Source organism: Nomascus leucogenys, chromosome 7b, assembly GCF_006542625.1.
Source record: "Nomascus leucogenys isolate Asia chromosome 7b, Asia_NLE_v1, whole genome shotgun sequence".
NCBI lineage: Eukaryota > Metazoa > Chordata > Mammalia > Primates > Hylobatidae > Nomascus > Nomascus leucogenys.
The window spans coordinates 85,905,829-85,924,517 of NC_044387.1; the positions used below are offsets into that span (position 1 = coordinate 85,905,829).

Consider the following 18,689-nt stretch of genomic DNA (forward strand, 5'->3'; position numbering starts at 1 on the left):
AAGTGGCCAAATCGAGAAACTCTTAGTTCCATCTGGGATGGGGCCTGAGAGGATTGGGGTTGGGGGCTGCCTACTTTGAATAGCCTTTTATGTGGAGTGTGTGGCTTCTCCCTAGACCTGATGAAGACTCCCATTCACAAAGAGAGTGGCTTGGACACATACGTGCTTTTGTCAGTTTCTTTAACAAATTCAAGATTCTGGAAAGCAGAACCTTGTGGTTTGGGATACCAGCCCGCTGAACTGTATTCTTCCACATTCCCTCCCACGTTAGGAGAAGATTCAAGGCTGACAGGAGGTGCTCACTAAATAACCAAAGGCAGAAAATTAACTATAAGTTACATCCCTTTTTTTTTTCTTTTCTTTTTTGAGACAGTCTTGCTCTGTCACCCAGGCTGGAGTGCAGTGGCACGATCTTGGCTCACTGCAACCTCTGCCTCCCGGGTTCAAGAGATTCTCCTGCCTCAGCCTCCTGAATAGCTGGGATTTCAGCGTGTGCCACCGTGCCTGGCTAATTTTTGTATTTTTAGCAGAGATGTGGTTTCACCATGTTAGGCTGGCCTTGAATTCCTGACCTTGTGATCCGCCCGCCTTGACCTCCCAAAGTGCTGGGATTACAGACATGAGCCACCGTGCCTGGCCAGTTACATCTTTTTATGAGGAGAAGAGACTGGGGCAGGAATTTTGTTGAATTATATCTGTCTTCAAAGCTATTAAATCAAAGGACATTTCAAACATAAGGCTTTTGAATTTTGCTTTTGAATTTTTTTCCCCTGAAAATATCTTTTGTTTATCACAAGAGATTTTTATTTCAGGATTTACTTTAATTCAGGTGGCTGGATCAAGTGTATACTGAAACTGCTCTTATTTTTTTATTTCAATTTAAAAACACATGCATTTTTTTATTTCAATTTAAAAACACATTATCAAACATGCAGTTTGATAATAATATGCTCTTGATTTTCTCTTTTAGGTTGATTTTGAACTGGAGTCATTTTCTGAAAGGAAAGAAGAGGAGAAGGAAGAATTGATGGAATGGTGGAAAATGATGTCAGAAACTTTAAATTTTTAAAAAGGCTTCTAGTTAGCTGCTTTAAATCTATCTATATAATGTAGTATGATGTAATGTGGTCTTTTTTTTTAGATTTTGTGCAGTTAATACTTAACATTGATTTATTTTTTAATCATTTAAATATTAATCAACATTACTTAAAATAAATAGCCTCTTGGGTAAAAATATAAGAACTTGATATATTTCATTCTCTTACATAGTATTCATTTTCCTACCTATATTACACAAAAAAGTATAGAAAAGATTTAAGTAATTTTGCCATCCTAGGTTTAAATGCAATATTCCTGGTATTATTTACAATGCAGAAATTTTTGAGTAATTCTAGCTTTCAAAAATTAGTGAAGTTCTTTTACTGTAATTGGTGACAATGTCACATAATGAATGCTATCGAAAAGGTTAACAGATACAGCTCGGAGTTGTGAGCACTCTACTGCAAGACTTAAATAGTTCAGTATAAATTGTCGTTTTTTTCTTGTGCTGACTAACTATAAGCATGATCTTGTTAATGCATTTTTGATGGGAAGAAAAGGTACATGTTTACAAAGAGGTTTTACGGAAAGAATAAAAATTGACTTCTTGCTTGTACATATAGGAGCAATACTATTATATTATTTAGTCTGTTAACACTGCTTAAAAGTTTAGGGTTTTCTCTTGGTTGTAGAGTGGCCCAGAATTGCATTCTGAATGAATAAAGGTTAAAAAAAAATCCCCAGAATGTGTATTTTAATTCTCTAAGATTTTTGGTCTGGCGTTGTGGTCTTGTGATGAAAACATGTATCCTCTTAATAGTGGCTTCTCATGTGTTCATCCTGTACATTTTAAAATGTTAAGCGACTGCTGTGTGCTAAGCACTGCATAGCCTCTATGTATGTTATTGTGGCAGGCAAAAGGTTCTGATTTTGGATACAACCTTTAAATAAATAACACACAAATTAATGTTTGGACACAAACTCTAAATCAGTAACACACTGGTTAATATGTAATTATGCATTGCGATAAGTAAAATGACAAGAAAGAGTAGGATACAGAGAGAAAGAATGACAAAGCAACTTAAATTAGACTGGGTGAGAGGAGTCAGGGATGCATCTTAATGCACAGACCTAGAATATTGAGTGGGTGTGAGCAGTGCAGAGTGCCTGAGTGTAGGGGTGTGTATGTGTGTGTGTGTGTGTGTATGTGCATGGTGGTGGTATGGTTGATCAATGCTGCAAGTGTAAGTTTTGTTTAAAATCGTGCTGTTATAATAGTAGGCCCCCACATATATCCTGGGTTAAACGCAATGGAAGTGTATTTTTTGCTCAGGTACCTATACTGGAAAGAAGACAGAAAAATGGGGTGACTTTTGTTCACACAGTGTGGGACCACGTTCTGGGATCCATTCTGACAGAAGATCTGCCATCTTCTGCACACATCCAACAGTGCTGCATTGGTAGTCATCTCCATTGCAGCCAACAGGAAAGGGGAAAGATCAAGGGGGAGAATGTAGAGGGTGTTCTTGTGGGCAGGCCTGGGAGTGGTATACATTACTTCTGTTCACATCAGACTGCCTGGAATTGTACACTCTTTGGCCACAGTAACTGCAAGGGAGTCTGGGAAAGGTAGTCTAGAAGTGCACCCAGGTAGGTAGGGAGAAGTGGACTTTGGGACAGAATAGCAGATGCAAAGGCATTGGGGTAGGAAACACATGGCTTGATGGAGACTGAAGGACAGATGTACAATTGCCTAAGAGAAGCCCGCAGAGTGAGAAGAAAAATGAGATTGAAACTGAGCTCTGAAGAGCTTCAAAATTTTGCTTCTCGAGGTTTAGATAAGATAGGATAGACTGGAGTATGCTGCCATAAGAAGCAACTCCAGATCTTAGTGTTCTAACTTAATAGTAATTGATTTTTCATGCAAAGTCTGTAGGTCTACGTAACTCTCCAGGAACTTTGCACTGCGTGCTGTGACACAATTATGTAGAATGTTTCCATCTGCGGTTCCGCCATCTCAGCACAAGGTTTCCTCAGTCCCCTGTGTTGGTCACAGAAGAAGGTAACTGGGGCCACTTCTGCCCACAGCTCACAGGTCAGAGCTAGTTACATGGCCTTGCCTAAGTACAATGTTTGGTAAGCATTGTCACTGCTGTAGTTCTCTTTCTGGTGCCAACACAACTTTGCTCTCCTATTTCCAAATATGGGACTCACTCTGCAAGGGAGACGACTTAAAGTCACATCAAATCATGGCTTTGAGCTTCAATTTCAGGATCTCTGAGTGACCTCACAATAGTATCTATGTCAGGTCTGTACATGGCCAGTCCTGTTTCAGGGACAAGTAAACTAAGAAGACAGGTAAAATGCATCCCTCACCCACAGTGTGCAGTGGTAGAACAGGATCAAGACAACGTGAGGAAACACTTCCACAGTGGTGAGGAATGAGGGGGGCCCAGCATTCAGGCCTGCAGCAACTCAGAAATCTTGCCGAGCACATACTTTATGGGCCTCCTATTTTGGGGGTGGAAAATGTTTCTGGTTTCAGAATTCATTCTACACTTTGGCAAGAGCTTTCTTTCTTTTCTTTTTTTCTGAGACGGAGTCTCACTCTGTCGCCCAGGCTGGAGTGCAGTGGCGCGATCTCAGCCCACTGCAAGCTCTGCCTCCCTGGTTCATGCCATTCTCCTGCCTCAACCTCCCGAGTAGCTGGGATTACAGGTGCCCGCCACCACGCCCAGCTAATTTTTTTGTATTTTTAGTAGAGGCAGGTTTTTACCGTGTTAGCCAGGATGGTCTCGATCTCCTGACCTCGTGATCTGCCCGCCTCGGCCTCCCAAAGTGCTGGGATTACAGGTGTGAGCCACCACACCCAGCCAAGAGCTTTCTTTTCTTATTGTTCTCCATGGCCTTGACTTTGCTCTCTTAAACTTCTCTCTGTTCAGTCGGGACCTAGGTTGGTGGAGGTCCTTACCTGCATAGCTGTACCATCTGGAATGTGGGACCTCCCCACTTAATGCAGAGGGAAGGGAGGAGAGACTGGAACTAAGGAGTGGACCTTCTCATTGGCTTAGCCTGGAGGTGACACATGTCACTTCTGCTCACATTTTTTTGTCCAGGACTAGTCAGGTGGCTTTGCCTAACTGAACAGAACACAGGAAATGTAGGGGAGGACGCAGGTTATATGTCTTCACTACAGGGCCATATAGGCCAAATGGACTACCTATTCGACTGTTGGAAGGAAGGTGTTAGGTCCACGTAGTCTTGTCCTTGCATCCATTTTTCTTGATAGAGGGCTTCAAAGCTCCCTGTCCTGGTCATGCTGTTAACATGCTCCAATTTTGTCTAATGGCGTAGGGGACATAGAATTGGGCACTATTGGCCGGGCACGGTGGCTCACGCCTGTAATCCCAGCACTTTGGGAGGCTGAGGTGAGCGGATCACAAGGTCAGGAGATCGAGACCATCCTGAGTAACATGGTGAAACCCCATCTCTACTAAAAATACAAAAAATTAGCCAGGTGTGGTGGTGGGTGCCTATAGTCCCAGCTACTTGGGAGGCTGAGGCAGGAGAATGGCGTGAACCTGGGAGGTGGAGGTTGCAGTGAGCCGAGGCTGTGTCACTGCACCCCTGCCTGGGCTACAGAGCAAGACTCTGTCTCAAAAAAAAAAAAAAAAAAGAATTGAGCACTGTTGGGAGGGAAAGTCCTTTCCCTGGTCTCATGTTTTTGTGTTGGAGGACCTCCATTGAAATACAACTCTTGGCCTGTACTCTCACCCCTCACACACTCCTTCCAGCAGAGAAATCAATTATCTAATTGCTAGGTGGTGATGGGGTGCTAGCTAACTGGGTAGAACAACTCTATCAAAGGACTGTAAACTTCCCATTTTCCTCCCTAGAGACAGCTCCAAATTTTCCTTTGGGTGCAGAGGGAGGCTTTGGATGTGTACTTGGATAGAGGAGAGAGTTGGCAGTCACAGAGTATTAATAGGCTCTTTGGTTCACAACTCTATGTCATTTTCTCCAATTTATCAGTAATAAAGCTGACAGTTTAACCTCTTGTCTGTCTATTGATCTGTGTTTTATTTTTCAACTGCTTCTGAACTCAGGAGTAGAAGAAATAGGCAACTTATACTGAATGCCTAAAATTTTTAAGAGGCATAAATATGTAGTATTTTAGATTTGTGGCTTTTTTTTTTGTAAAAGTGAAGTGGGGCCAGACGTGGTGGCTCATGCCTGTAATCCCAGCACTTTGGGAGGCCAAGGAGGATGGATTGCCTGAGCTTAGGAGTTTGAGATCACCCTGGGCAACATGGTGAAACTCCGTCTCTACTAAAAAAATACAAAAATTAGCCGGATGTGGTGGCAGGCACCTGTAGTCCCAGCTACTTGAGAGGCTGAGGCAAGAGAATTGCTTGAACTCTGGAGGCAGAGGTTGCCATGAGCCAAAATTGCGCCCCTGCACTCCAGCCTGGGTGACAGATGAGACTCTGTCTCAAAAAAAAAAAAAAAAAAAAAAGTGAAGTAGGCAGCACCTTCCTCTTTTGACTACTCTCCTTCTTTCCCTTCTTCCTCTCCTCCTCCTTCTCCTCTTCGTCTTTGTCTTCGTTGTCTTCTTCCTTTTCTTCTTTCTTAGGATTCCCTCTTTGGTCCAGGCTAAATTTCAGTGGCCCCATCATGGCTCACTGTAGCCGTAACCTCCCAGGCACAGGCTATCCTTTCACCTCAGCCTCTTGTAGCTGGGACTACAGGCACACACCACCGCACCCAGCTAATTTTTGTATATTTTGTAGAGACAGGATTTCACCATGTTGCCCAGGCTGGTCTCAAATTCCTTGGCTCAAACAATCCATCTGCCTTGGCCTGCCAAAGTGCTGGGATTACAGGCATGAGCCACCACACTCGGCCTATACTTCTCTTAATTCAGTCTAAGGTGATACTGACATTTATTTGAAGTTAAGTCACATTGTTGTTTCATATAAACTTAGCATAAATGAAAACTCTGAACTAAGATTTTTCGATCTGGTTTGGAAGTGAAGGTTAGAGCAGTCAAGGATATGGGAGATACATGAGCTGAGGGTTAAACAGATGTGGATTATGAACAAGAGGATCAAATTGCTTTAGGTAAGAAAAATAAGAAGAGAAGGGGACTGAGTAGTTGATTTTAATGAAATAATGAACATATTTTGAACTTCACTTTTTTTCTCTGTCATTGACAATGAAAATCAGACACATTACTATGGGAAAATAGCTAATCTTAACTCATTTTGATTTCCAATTTTTCACATAAACAAAGGTAAACATTACTTGCAGAAAGGGAAATATGAACTTTGATATTCATATTTTATTTATACAGACAACTTCTGAAATCTTTCCATGATTTGGTGTTGTGGGAGGCTGAAAATCATCATTTGTTCCAACATATTGCTCAACTTGTCTTTTCAAAATTCTCATGACGATTGTCTTCTGTGGTTAGGACTGGATGGCATTTGGAGTTTCTGCCTCAAAAATGTCAAGATAGAATACACCTAAGCTTTTACGTCTCACCTTGTACATAACACTACATCCTGGTTTTGCTGTTCTTAAGTAAACATCTTTCTAGGCACGTACAAATGGTCTGATTCTTTATTCTTTCATTTTTTTCTCCTAGACAATCAGCCTGTGAATCAACTCAATCATGACTTGAATTTCTAGGGTAGTACATAATTCTAGTTTTAATTTAAATCATTGCAAAGTTCCCTGAGGATCAGTGTTTTTAAAAACAAGTCAAAGATTTGGCTTAGCTGGGTTAAGGGTCATCAGTGTGATCCAAGCTGATATTGGCTACGGTCTGTAATGATGACTCAGAAAAGAAAAATCCCCCTGATGAAGCTTACTGAAAATTTCCATGATGTCAGGGGCCACAAGGCTGTAAGCTTTTGGAGGGTGTCGTAGTTTCTTAGACCTCTTACACATTATCCTGTCTTAGCTCTTTTAGTATTCTATCTCCTTCCTTTTCCTTTCTCCATCTTTCCTTTTGAAGATTCATTCAGCAATTACTAAGTGCTCACCCTGTGTTATCTACCAGAGATTCCAGTAGCACTTTGCTATGGTCTATGGTCACCACCACCATCACTGTAATCATCATCACCATCACTAACATCCTCGCCATGAGTGAGTGTGTGTCATATGCTACACTCAGCGCTAGACACTTGAAATGCAGTGTTTTGAAACCCAACTACAATATTTTAAGGTGAGAAGTGATGCAGCTTTCCTATGTAACAGATGAAGAAAGAGATTCAGAATTTAAGTTAAATTTCCCACTTAATACAGCTGAAATGTGGTGGAGCAAGATTACAGCCTACGTCTGCCTTACTTCTAGTGCATTCTGTTTCCACCTTACCTCACTTCTTTAGCATGGCCTGGAAAGAATTGTGTACTTCTTCATTAAATGTGTCTTTGTTTTATATTCTTTTGACTATTCACATATGCTGATTGCTATACTTTGGGCTTCAGGGGAGTATTTATTACCTATTTTGAAAGAAGGCCCTTTAAAGATGATTTTAAAACATTTTTCAAGGAAATGCAATAGCTCTTTTTTATTGCTTCTTGCCATGTGGAATTACTGTAAATCCAATTAGTTTGATCAAGTTCCCTGTAGATGTGGTGTTGTTTGGCACAGATGTTATGTTTGATCCTGACATTATGCAGTAGAGAGACATGTTTCAGGATTTGCCAGGGTGGTCAGCAGAACAGGGCAGCTGAGGACAGGGACGCCTGGCATCACAACTGCCTCCTGGTCTCCCACCTCCCCTAAGAGGGAAAGGATTTCCTAGAAAGCCCACCCAGCTGCAGGGTTTGGTTGCTGACGTTCTGTCGGTTTTGAAGTTATAGTCAGGGCAGGCAGCAGCAGGGGTGGAGTTAGAGTGTACAAAATGGAATATCAAGAATCCTGAAGTCAGCCAAAAAATTAATGTGGACAACACTTGAAAATAAAGGAACATAGGCCCTTAACACGCATAGTGAGGCTTTCTCTCCTGGGCAAAGGTTCCATGTTAGTATATAATCTGGAAGGAAGGCTGCAAGGAGGGTCCTGTGGTGCACATATTAAATGAATTAATATATGTAAAGCACTTAGAAAACTGCCTGGCATGTAGCAAGTGCTCAACAAATGCAATCACTATTATTATTACTTAATAATGTGTTATTATTACTCAAAGATGGGTTACTACTGTTGCTCAAAATGTGTTTTATTTTTATTGTTACTGCTCTTATTACAAGGTAAGTTGTGAGACATGGTACTCGGAAACTAGAATCATGGAAGAAACCCAGGTTAAAGACCCACCGGTAAGGCCACCTCACCACATGAGGTGAAAACCTAGTTATCAGAAGAGCGATAGTGTAGTACTGGGTTATAGATAAGAATCTTTTTTGTTTTTTGAGATGGAGTCTCGCTCTGTCACCCAGGCTGGAGTGCAGTGGTGCAATCTCAGCTCACTGCAAGCTCCGCCTCCCAGGTTCATGTCATTCTCCTGCCTCAGCCTCCTGAGTAGCTGGAACTACAGGCGCCCACCACCACGCCCGGCTAATTTTTAGTATTTTTAGTAGAGACGGGGTTTCACCGTGTTAGCCAGGATGGTCTTGATCTCCTGACCTCGTGATCCGCCCGCCTCGTCCTCCCAAAGTGGTGGGATTACAGGTGTGAGCCACCACGCCGGCCATAGATAAGAATCTTAGAGCTGTTAAATATCCCTATGCTAGATCAAGATGGGTCTAGGGACCTAAAGTTGGCCGGAGCCTGCTGGTGGGATTCAGTGTGGTGCAAACAGGTAAGGTAACTGGCTTCCCGTTATACAAAAAGTTATTTTTTTTTGTTCTATTTTGTTTTGTTTTGAGACAGAGTTTCGCTCTGTGGCCCAGTCTGGAGTACAGTGGCACTATCTCAGCTCACTGCAACCTCCACCTCCCGGGTTCAAGCAGTTCTTCTGCCTCAGCCTCCCAAGTAGCTGAGATTAAAGGTGCCTGCCATCACTCCCGGCTAATTTTTTTGTACTTTTAGTAGAGACAGTGTTTCACCATGTTGGCCAGGCTGGTTTTGAACTCCTGACCTCAAGTGATCTGCCCGCCTTGGCCTCCCAAAGTGCTAGGATTACAGGCATGGGCCACTGCGCCCAGCCAAAGCTATTGTTTAGTAATAGTTTTAATATCAACTATAGAAGTATTTGAATAAGTTAAAATCATTTAAATAATTATTTATATTTTATCTCCTCATCACTATTTAATTGGCAACTATTTAATATTGAGGCCAGAATGATAAGATGAGAAAAGAGAGATAAAACCACAATGCATTTATATTTCAAGAATTGTGAGCTTAGTGTCCACCTTGCATTGTTAGAAGCTTCTTGGAACAGTTGGTGTCTCTGAAATGTTATCACCTAAGGGTCCACGTGGAGATGACAGTGATAGAAGATGAAGAAACTTTGTCCAGATGTTCTGGGTAGCTGGAATGTGAATATCCACAGGTATTTGTTGAAAGAATAAATGCATGCCAAGACAAGGGGAGGCACAGTGGAAGGTGCGTGGCACATACTTGAGCAAAGATGGCCCAACATTCACCAGTAAATAAAATCAGAGCCTCATCAGTAGCATGCAATCGGACACTTACTCGGCAAAAAACACTTGCTGATGAAATAGCCATAACGTTTTACTTTATAAACACTTAAAATATCTGTGTTGCAATTGCTACAAAACTAGGAGAAATGTGGTTTTTTCCTCATATTTCTTTTTTATATAATTTTTCAGAATTAAACAATGACTAGCACTTTGTCTTGAAACTGATGTGGCTGAAATCCTTTTCATGAACTTAGGAACTAGTTGACTAAGGAATAGGATATGTAATGAATGATTGAGAAATCACTAGTTGATTATCATAAACCAAAACTCAATACATGTACAAAGTATGTAAACCGGAAAATGATCCAATGCCTTTTTTTTTTTTTTGGATAGCTGAATCAGTGGTTGAGTTTGTCAAGTTGCATGAGTTTGACTGTCATCACAATGCATCGTTTGCGTAGTCCTGATTACCTGACTTACAATTTTCCAGTGAACCCTCTGGCTAAAACTGCTCTTTCTTCTTACCCACATTTACACTAATATTTATTCTAGAAATTCCTGAAAAATCAGTCCTGACACTACCAGGCTGACTTCTGTTCTCTGCCTTGTCATGGAGCTATCTAAAAGCAGCTGGCCATAGTCATTCACCTATAGTTGCCCTTTGCTCCAGAAACTTCGCTGCAGCTTCCCCTGTGTTTATTTTAAACCTTAAATTTGAAGAGCAAGATGATGAGAAAAATAGCACTGAGTCTAACCAGGGCTTCATAAATGTGTTGCCATGGCTTATCTTGCTACATGAACCACTGCTGTGGGATTTGGGGTCTGGTTAGGGAAGATTAAAGCGGTGGGTGGTGCAGCATTCTTTGCTTACAACCTAAAATACACCTCCTTCTGCATTAAATACACAGAGGTATTTCAAAGCCAAGTATGTGTGTAATTAAAGTAAAGTTGCCAGCTTTCTGTGTGCACCTCAAGCTTCAGACTGCCACATGTGCTCTTTGTCAAGCCTTGGGAGGGCCAACAAATACACTGAGCTGCCAGGCAGATGTGAAAAGAAGCATTAGATGCTGGAGTTCCAGTTGAATCCTTTAGCAGTGAACAGCCCTGCAGGCTCATGCCCGCACAAACTTGGTTATGCATCTCCTTCCTTTTATTCACAGACACAGAGTGAAGATACAGCTCCTGGTAATTTCAGCACAAGGCTCTCAATTCTTGACTGGGGCAGCAGGGAGCCGGCATCCGCATAAGCTGGATATGGCTTACTTGAGTGAATGGATCGCGTGCCCAGTATTGACATCCCAGATTCTTGAGGGTTGTACCTAAATAAAAAGATGGAAAAGGAGAAAGTCATTTTTTTTCCATCCAGGAATCACTTTCAAACCCAGTATCATTATTCATGAGTTTTTGCAACTTAAGCATGGTGCCTCTTTCACTTGCATTTCTACTTTCTGTTTTCCTAATCACCTGTCTCTTGGGTACATTTTATCTGTCCCAAGTATCCTTACCTTCCCTTTGCCTGTCTTCTTTCCTTCTCTTCTGTCTGTACTTCTTTGCATGCTCTCTCTCTGCCTCTCTGGACCTCTCTGGGTCACGAAGGCATTTAGCGAGGAAAGCATCTGAGGCCAAACAGCATAGATTTTCTCTTCCTCCTCCTCCTCCCCACAGGTTCTTCCTCTGGAAGAGGGCTTCAGAGGAGAGGATCTTCTTTAGCTCCATCCTCTTGCTAAGCAGCTTGCTCTCCAGACAACTCCCTTGACCTGTTCCACAGCCCTGGCCTTCATAACTCCCCAACCCCAGCCCTGACCCCAAGATTCCAGGTCCTAACTCTGGCCTCTGCCCTGGCCTGTCTGAAATCAGGTTAATGAATGACTAGAAATAGAAAGTCAGTCAAGAGTTAGGTTGCTTCCCTCACCACTGACAGATATGTGACACTTCAACCAACTAATTCAAACTCAGAAGAGCAGGCAGTATGGTAGGATCGAAAGAGCCTGGGACTGAGCTCGGAAGATCTGAGCAGTGGCTGCTAGTGTCTAATAAAGGAGCTTGGCACCTGTTGGAATCTGAGTCTCCTCATATTTAACTAGAAGACAGTTGAGCTGCTATTCAAATATTGATTAAAGTTTTTTTCCTGATAACCTCGTAAGTCAACAAAGGAAATTTCCTATGGAACGTAAGAGAGAGTCAAAAGGGGAGGCAAACTAAAATCTTTATGTTGTGATATTGAGTATGTTTTGTTTAAAATGTGTCATGACTCAGAAATAGCTTTGTACTGCTCAGCAAAACCTGGCCATAAAAGAGCCGTGACTCCTAAATATTAGTGATGTTGACTCCTTGAGCAAGACAAGCAATCAAGTCCTTGGATGTGTCCGCGCCACCGCCACACTCCTGCAGAGTGAATCTTAGAAATGTCAAGAAGTCTCTGGGTTTGACGCAACCGCTATGGGCAGAGGAATCAGTGAAAACTGGCACTGATATTGGAGGGTGGGAGCAAGGTAGTGGGGGCAGGGAGGTGACAGGCTGCCCTTGGTGTCAAATCCAAACTGTGGGGTGACGCTGTGAGTCCTTCAGATATAGGAGGTTTATCTATATCTATATCTGTCTATATCTATCTATGTCTATGTCTGCATCTGTGTCTGTGTCTAGCCCTAAATTGAAATCTATATCTAATCTATCTATCGATCTATCTATCTATCTATCTATCTATCATCTATCTATCTATCATCTATCATCATCTATTATCTGTCTATCTATCTGTCTATTATCTATCTATCTATCTATCTATCATCTATCTATCTATCTATCATCTATCTATCTATCTATCATCTATCTATCATCTTTGTGTCTTTGTCTGCATCTGTGTCTAGCCCTAAATTGAAATCTATATCTTATCTATCTATTATCTATCTATCATCTATCATCATCTATCTATCTATTATCTATCTGTCTATTATCTATCTATCTATCATCTATCTATCATCTATCTATCTATCTATCTATCATCTATCATCATCTATCTATCTATTATCTGTCTATCTATCTATCATCTATCTATCTATCTATCATCTATCTATCTATCATCTATCTATCTATCTATCTATCTATCTATCTATCTATCTATCATCTATCTATCTAATCTATCCATGCAGCTATACCCAGGACCTGTTAGCACCTTATTCATTAGCAACCACATCAACCGGGGGCTGGGGGATACCAGAACTCTGAGGGGACCCTGTTCTGGAATCGGAGGTGTGAGGGAAGAGGATAGGTAGGCAGATGGTGCTGCTCTGCTTTTAAAATTATCTATGTTGAACAGACTTGCTTTTCATTTTTAATAACCTCATGTTAAGAGTGCCTGGTTCTTAGAGTGAGCTGGAATAAGCTATCTTCAAAACTTCTCCCCACCATTTAGGAGGCATTTTGAAATAGTTTTTCTTCTTACTGATCAGAATAGTGTCAAAGAACAAATGAGAGTATGTGAAAATGCTACTGCACCATTGACATCTATGAGAGTATGATGGTGCATATTTCTGTATATTTATGTGTGCCAAGTAATAGCAAAACAGTTGAGAGGCTATTGGGGGAAACTCATGCATAATTTCTTGGGAAAAAAGTTTTCCTGAATTTTAAAAGGGTAATTTTATTTTCTTGCAGTGGGTTGTTTTGCCCAATACCAAAAACAAGTATGTAATAGTGTCCCAGCAGGGAAAAGCCACTCTGCCTCAGGCTGTTTTGTCCTAACATGTAGCCACAAATATTTCTCATATTGTAAATACCCTTTGTAGAATTCAGATCATGTAACCTTTTAGTTTTGAAATATTGCCATTTATGTGAATTTCTGATAATCTTTGAATGTCAGATTTCGTCCTGGCCTTGCAAATTTTTCTCCCCCTTTTTTAACAAGACCGTCATTTAGGAGACAAGAACTCAGCCTAAGGATGCTGGTTAGCCAGTGACTAAATACTCCAGGATGCCAACAAAAACCTCAACCAACAGCGGGCCTCTGCTGATGTTAGGCAGCGTTTGGCTCTTCACATTTACTGAAAGTCAGACTCCAAAAGGAATTTATTTCACTCTTCTTTTTCTTTCCTTGTGTATATATACTGATGGACAGAAAGAACTTAGCACAGGGCCTGGGTCATAGTAAATGCTTAACAAAAGCTACCTGTTAAGTCTGTCTCTTGTTTATTACAGGCACTGACATCCTTTTAAAAGTGAAATACTGTGTCTGTGAAAGTATTACAGAATGGTAGGAAAAGAAACTTCGGCTGTCTATCCAAGGCTAAGATGGGACAGAAGGAACTCAGGTTGCTGCCATCTGAGAACAGAAGGGAAAGAAGAGGAATATTCCCCTACTCTTCCCCATCCTGCTTGGGTTTGGTTTGTCTTGGTTTCCTTTGCAATCTCCATTTGCCCCAGCAGGCATTTAAGCCCTCTGAGTCCTAAGACACACAGTAATGGGATTAAAGCACATGACATATGAAAGAAAAGGGCAAAAGAATTTTAGATTTGATACCAGGGCAAGGATTGGGGCATTTCAGAATTTCTTTTTAAAGCTGTTAGAGATAGAGATTTTGTGCGAGAGAAGCAACTGCTCTTCGTTGGATTTTAGCTACAGAAGTGCTAAGCAGAATCACTCCCGCAAGAACAGCACAATGCAACGGTAATGCTCACTACAATTATCTTTCAGAGATCACTAAAGCAGTTTCTTGATGCCCCCCTCCACACTGAGAGTGAGGTGCCAGAGGGCAGATTGCTGGCTGGTGGCACAAGGAGTCATGGGAAGGTCATGGGTTTTGGGGTGGGACATACCTGGCTTCAAATCCGCTTATAAACTGTGTGATGCTTAACAAGTTAATGTCTCAGAAACTCAGTTTTATAGCCCCAAGCCAAAAATAAAAACACCTTTCTTGCCTGGTTGTTATGAGAATTCTTTGAGATAAGGTACACAAAACCTCTGCAGATAGGCACCAACCAGTGCCGTTTTCCTGGACAAATTCATGATTTAGGGAAAGCAATCTTTTGCCTTTTAAAAAGACCTACAATAAGCTAAACAGACTTAAATATGTTTACAGAGCCGTGTAACCAGCTTAATTTACATAAAATAGAAACATTTCTCAGATATATAGCTGGATACTGAAAACTTCAGAATTGTCCTGGCCAAACCCAGAGGAAACCAAATATAGGGTAGGGTTATTTTTTTTTTTTTTTTCTTTTTCATCACTAAATTAGGAAATGCAGAACAGAAGCCTGTCCATCCTGGTAATAATGTTTGGTAATTCAAGGAAAATAAGACTTCCATTTTGCATTTAGTTCCAGTTTGATACATTTTTGTAGCAGTAGATTTTGGGAAGGTTTTAGAATTGTTGTCCAAGACCAGCAATTCATTTTTCCAGAGGTTTCATGGAATCAGGTAATGTCAAAACAGAAAACTCAGAAATAAGATGAGAAGGTTATTTCGAGGCAAACTAGCGGTGGGATGAATCCTGCCCCCCACCCTGACCCACCCCCAAGACTCAGCTGGTAGTAATCATAGTAATAATTATGATGATAATAGTGAGGATAACAACCGTTAACATTACTGGAGAAGTTACTGTGCAAGAAGGAATGTGTTAAGTGCATTTCCTATATTTTCTCTTATCTTTCTTTTTTTTGCCACAACTACACTTTTATTTATTTATTTTATTATACTTTAAGTTCTGGGGTACATGTGCAGAACTTGCAGTTTTGTTACATAGGTATACTTGAGACAAGAGTCTTGTTCTGTTGCCCAGGCTGGAGCATATTGGCGCCATCTCGGCCCACTGCATCCTCTGCCACCAGGGTTCAAGTGATTCTCCTGCCTTAGCCTCCCGAGTATCTGGGACTACAGGCATCCACCCACATCTGGCTAATTTTTGTATTTTTAGTAGAGACAGGGATCTTGCCATGTTGGCCAGGCTGGTCTTGAACTCCTGACCTCAAATGATCTGCCCGCCTCAGCCTCCCAAAGTGCTGGAATTACAGGTGTGAGCCACCGCACCTGGCCCATTTCCTATATTTTTTTCATTTACTCTCCTTAACAAATCTACTTACTATTTTTAATCCCTGTTCCAAAGTTGGGGAACCCAAAGCATGCTTAAAAACATTGTTAATTGACTAGTGAGAGGCAGACCATGAGGCCTAAGTTTGCAGTCCCTTGTGAGAAGCAGGCACCTAACGTCTCTGAGATGCGCCCGTGTAAGCCTTCTACGAATAACCTTTTTTAGAATTAATATGAATTTGCTAATTATTTCTACCATTGCAAATTATTTTCCCAACCCACATTGCTGGAGTATTCTTTTAGATTAGGGTTTTTCAACCTTGACCCAATTGACATTTTGGGATTGATCAATTTTTGTTGTATGGGTTGTACTGTATTGCCTGGGTTCAGGCTCTGCTGTTACCAGCCTCAGCACCACACTTTTCCCGGTTGGTGTCCCCCAGGCCGATCCATCCCTTTGTGGCCCTCTCCTCTTTAGCCGGATGGAAGGTGCCCTCTGCTCTCTGCCAGGCTCTGACTGATTACAATACTAAACACAGCAGTAGTTTGTTTAGAAATAATGTCTGTGCCTGCCTCTTTAAATTACAGACCGAAGCTCTGTTCCAAAGCCATGTTTTTCCTACCTCTTAAATGAGCAGATGAAGTTTCCGACAGGTTGGCTCTGGGCCACATCGGATGAAGACAGGCAGCCTCCTGTTTAGTCTTCTGGATTGATCGTGGTAAAGCAGCACCAGCCTTTGGGAAGAACAGCCTTCCTGTTCAGGAAAAATCCACGTTTGCATCTGTTCGCTCTTTTTTGCTTATGAAATCTCATTTGCCTTCCTCTACCGTGGAGCACAGGTGAGGAAAATTGACCTGTTGGTAATTTGGAGCCAAACCATTCAGAACGTCTAAATCATTCATTCAAATGGAAATAATTTACATTTGTTGATTGGCCCATAGCAGTTTGAAGCAAATTAGGTTGCCATTAAGCAGCTGTCTTGGAGGTTTGTGCCAGGGCTCTGAGGCTTCCTCTGTCCCCCTGAGAAAGTAAAGGACTCTTTGAGTACCAGGGCCAGGCTACATCCGGCCTCACTCACTGGAGCGTCTCAGAGAGAAGTACTGGGGAGGATGAAAAAAGGCCAACCCTACTGATGGTTAAGGCAGCACATAATACGTATTCATTTTTGTCTTCCTTCCTTCCCTCTCTATCTTCCCTAATTTGAAAGGTAAAGAACAGGGCTAGGGGAAAGGAACTCTCAAAGGAAGAGAGAAACATTATAGATCTGGGAGACTGGAGGTGAAGTGGTGGGGTTTGTGGAGTCTCTGTAGCTCCTTTGGCTTTTGGAACTTTGGCTGTAGACTTTTTGGCAGTGTTTGGGTTCTGGGTGCCTTTGAGTGCACCCTTCCCCTATCTCCCCCTTCTCATGTCTCTTTGGCTGTGCGGAGGTAGTGAGGTGGTGGTTAGTGCCTGGTGGAAAAGAAGCAGAAGCTGCTGTGAAGCTCAAGGGAAATCATTTCTTCCTTTCTGCTAAGACAGATCATGACTGCAGGGAGGGAAGCTGCACCCAAGGGTGCTGCCCACTGGCTGGAGCTGGGCTGTTCCTCTCAGGGGGTGAGGAAAGACAGAGGAGGCCCACATCAGGCTTCATAAACAAGGAGCATCTGAGTTCCTGAGAGTACGAAAGGCACATGGGAGGCTGGAACCTCAACCTTAGCAAGGTATTGCATATTCTAAAAAAATCCTTGATATCCCCACCTCCCAACTGGGTGTATTGATGACTGAATAAATGCTAAAGAAAGACTATGGGATTAAAATATCTTAAGTGCTACTTAACCAAAAAATGGAAAACACTTTAAAGTATGTGGGGAGATGAAGGAGAGAATTTAATAATCCATTGCCTTAGTCCTTTTGGGCTGCTAAAACAAAATACCATGGACTGGGTGGCTTATAAACGACAGAAATTTATTTCTGACAATTCTAGGCACTGAGAAGTCCAAGATCAAAGCACCAGTAGACTCAGTGTCTGGTGAGCGCCTTTTTTCCCAAACACAGTGCCTCTTTACCATGTCCTCACTCAGTGGAAAGGCGAGGGTCTCTCTGGGGCCTCTTTTATGAGGTCACTAATCCCAACTATAAGGGCTCTGCCTTTATGATCTAATCACCACCCCAAAGGCCCCATGTCTTAATGGAATCACATTGGGGGTTAGGATTTCAAAGTCTGAATTTTAGGGGGACCAAAACATTCAGACCATAGGATTCATTTAGAAACTGTTTCATTTACTTAAATGTGACCTATAGGACACTTTCTATTGGCACATCAGCCACTTTCTTTAGCACTTTACAGAAGTCCACTCTCCTGGGGTACAGAAGTTTCAGCACCTGGCTGGGTGCTGTGGCTCATGCCTGTAATCCCAGCACTTTCAGAGGCTGAGGCAGGCGGATCACTTGAGGTCGGGAGTTCAAGACCAGCCTGGCCAACATGGTGAAACCCCTTCTCTACAAAAAAAAGACAAAAAACAAAAAACAAAACAAAACAAAACAACAACAACAAAAATTAGCCGGGTGTGGTAGCACACACCTATAATCCCAGCTACTCAGGAGGCCAAGGCACGAGAATAGCTTGAACCCAGGAGGCAGAGGTTGCAGTGAGCCAAGATGGTGCCACTGTACTCCAGCCTGCATGACAGAGAGGGACTCTGTCTCCAAAAAAAAAAAAAAAAAAAAGAAGTTAAGAAGTTACAGCATTGGGAGCTTAACCATTTCATTATCTTCAATAATGTTTGATTAATGAGCATTTTCATATACATATAAATATATACGTTCATTTTGATTTTAAGATTCAGTAAAATTCATTTGAATTTACAACAACCTTATGATAACGTATATGGCAAGTGTGTTATCTCCATGAGGAAATTGGTGCTTCAAGAAGTTAATGTCTTGCTCTGAATCACACAGCTAATAAGTGCTAGAAGCCGGCTCCTCTGCCAGTGTTTGGTCCTGTGCACTTCCCCCCATTGTGTACTATTTCCCCTGAAAATGGGAGAATGCGTCTGTTTCTAA

General features: G+C 41.8%; 1 protein-coding gene across 1 annotated transcript in view; it reads left to right on the forward strand.

Annotated features, from left to right (window-relative positions):
- The window catches only part of CPE (carboxypeptidase E), a 120,938-nt gene extending 119,159 nt beyond the window's left edge, over positions 1-1,779 (forward strand). The window contains exon 9 of the mRNA XM_030816297.1: positions 971-1,779. Within this exon, the coding sequence (XP_030672157.1) occupies positions 971-1,069 (99 nt within the window). The 3' untranslated portion in view covers positions 1,070-1,779. The remainder of the gene's footprint in view (positions 1-970) is intronic.
- The last annotated feature ends 16,910 nt before the right edge of the window (positions 1,780-18,689 follow it).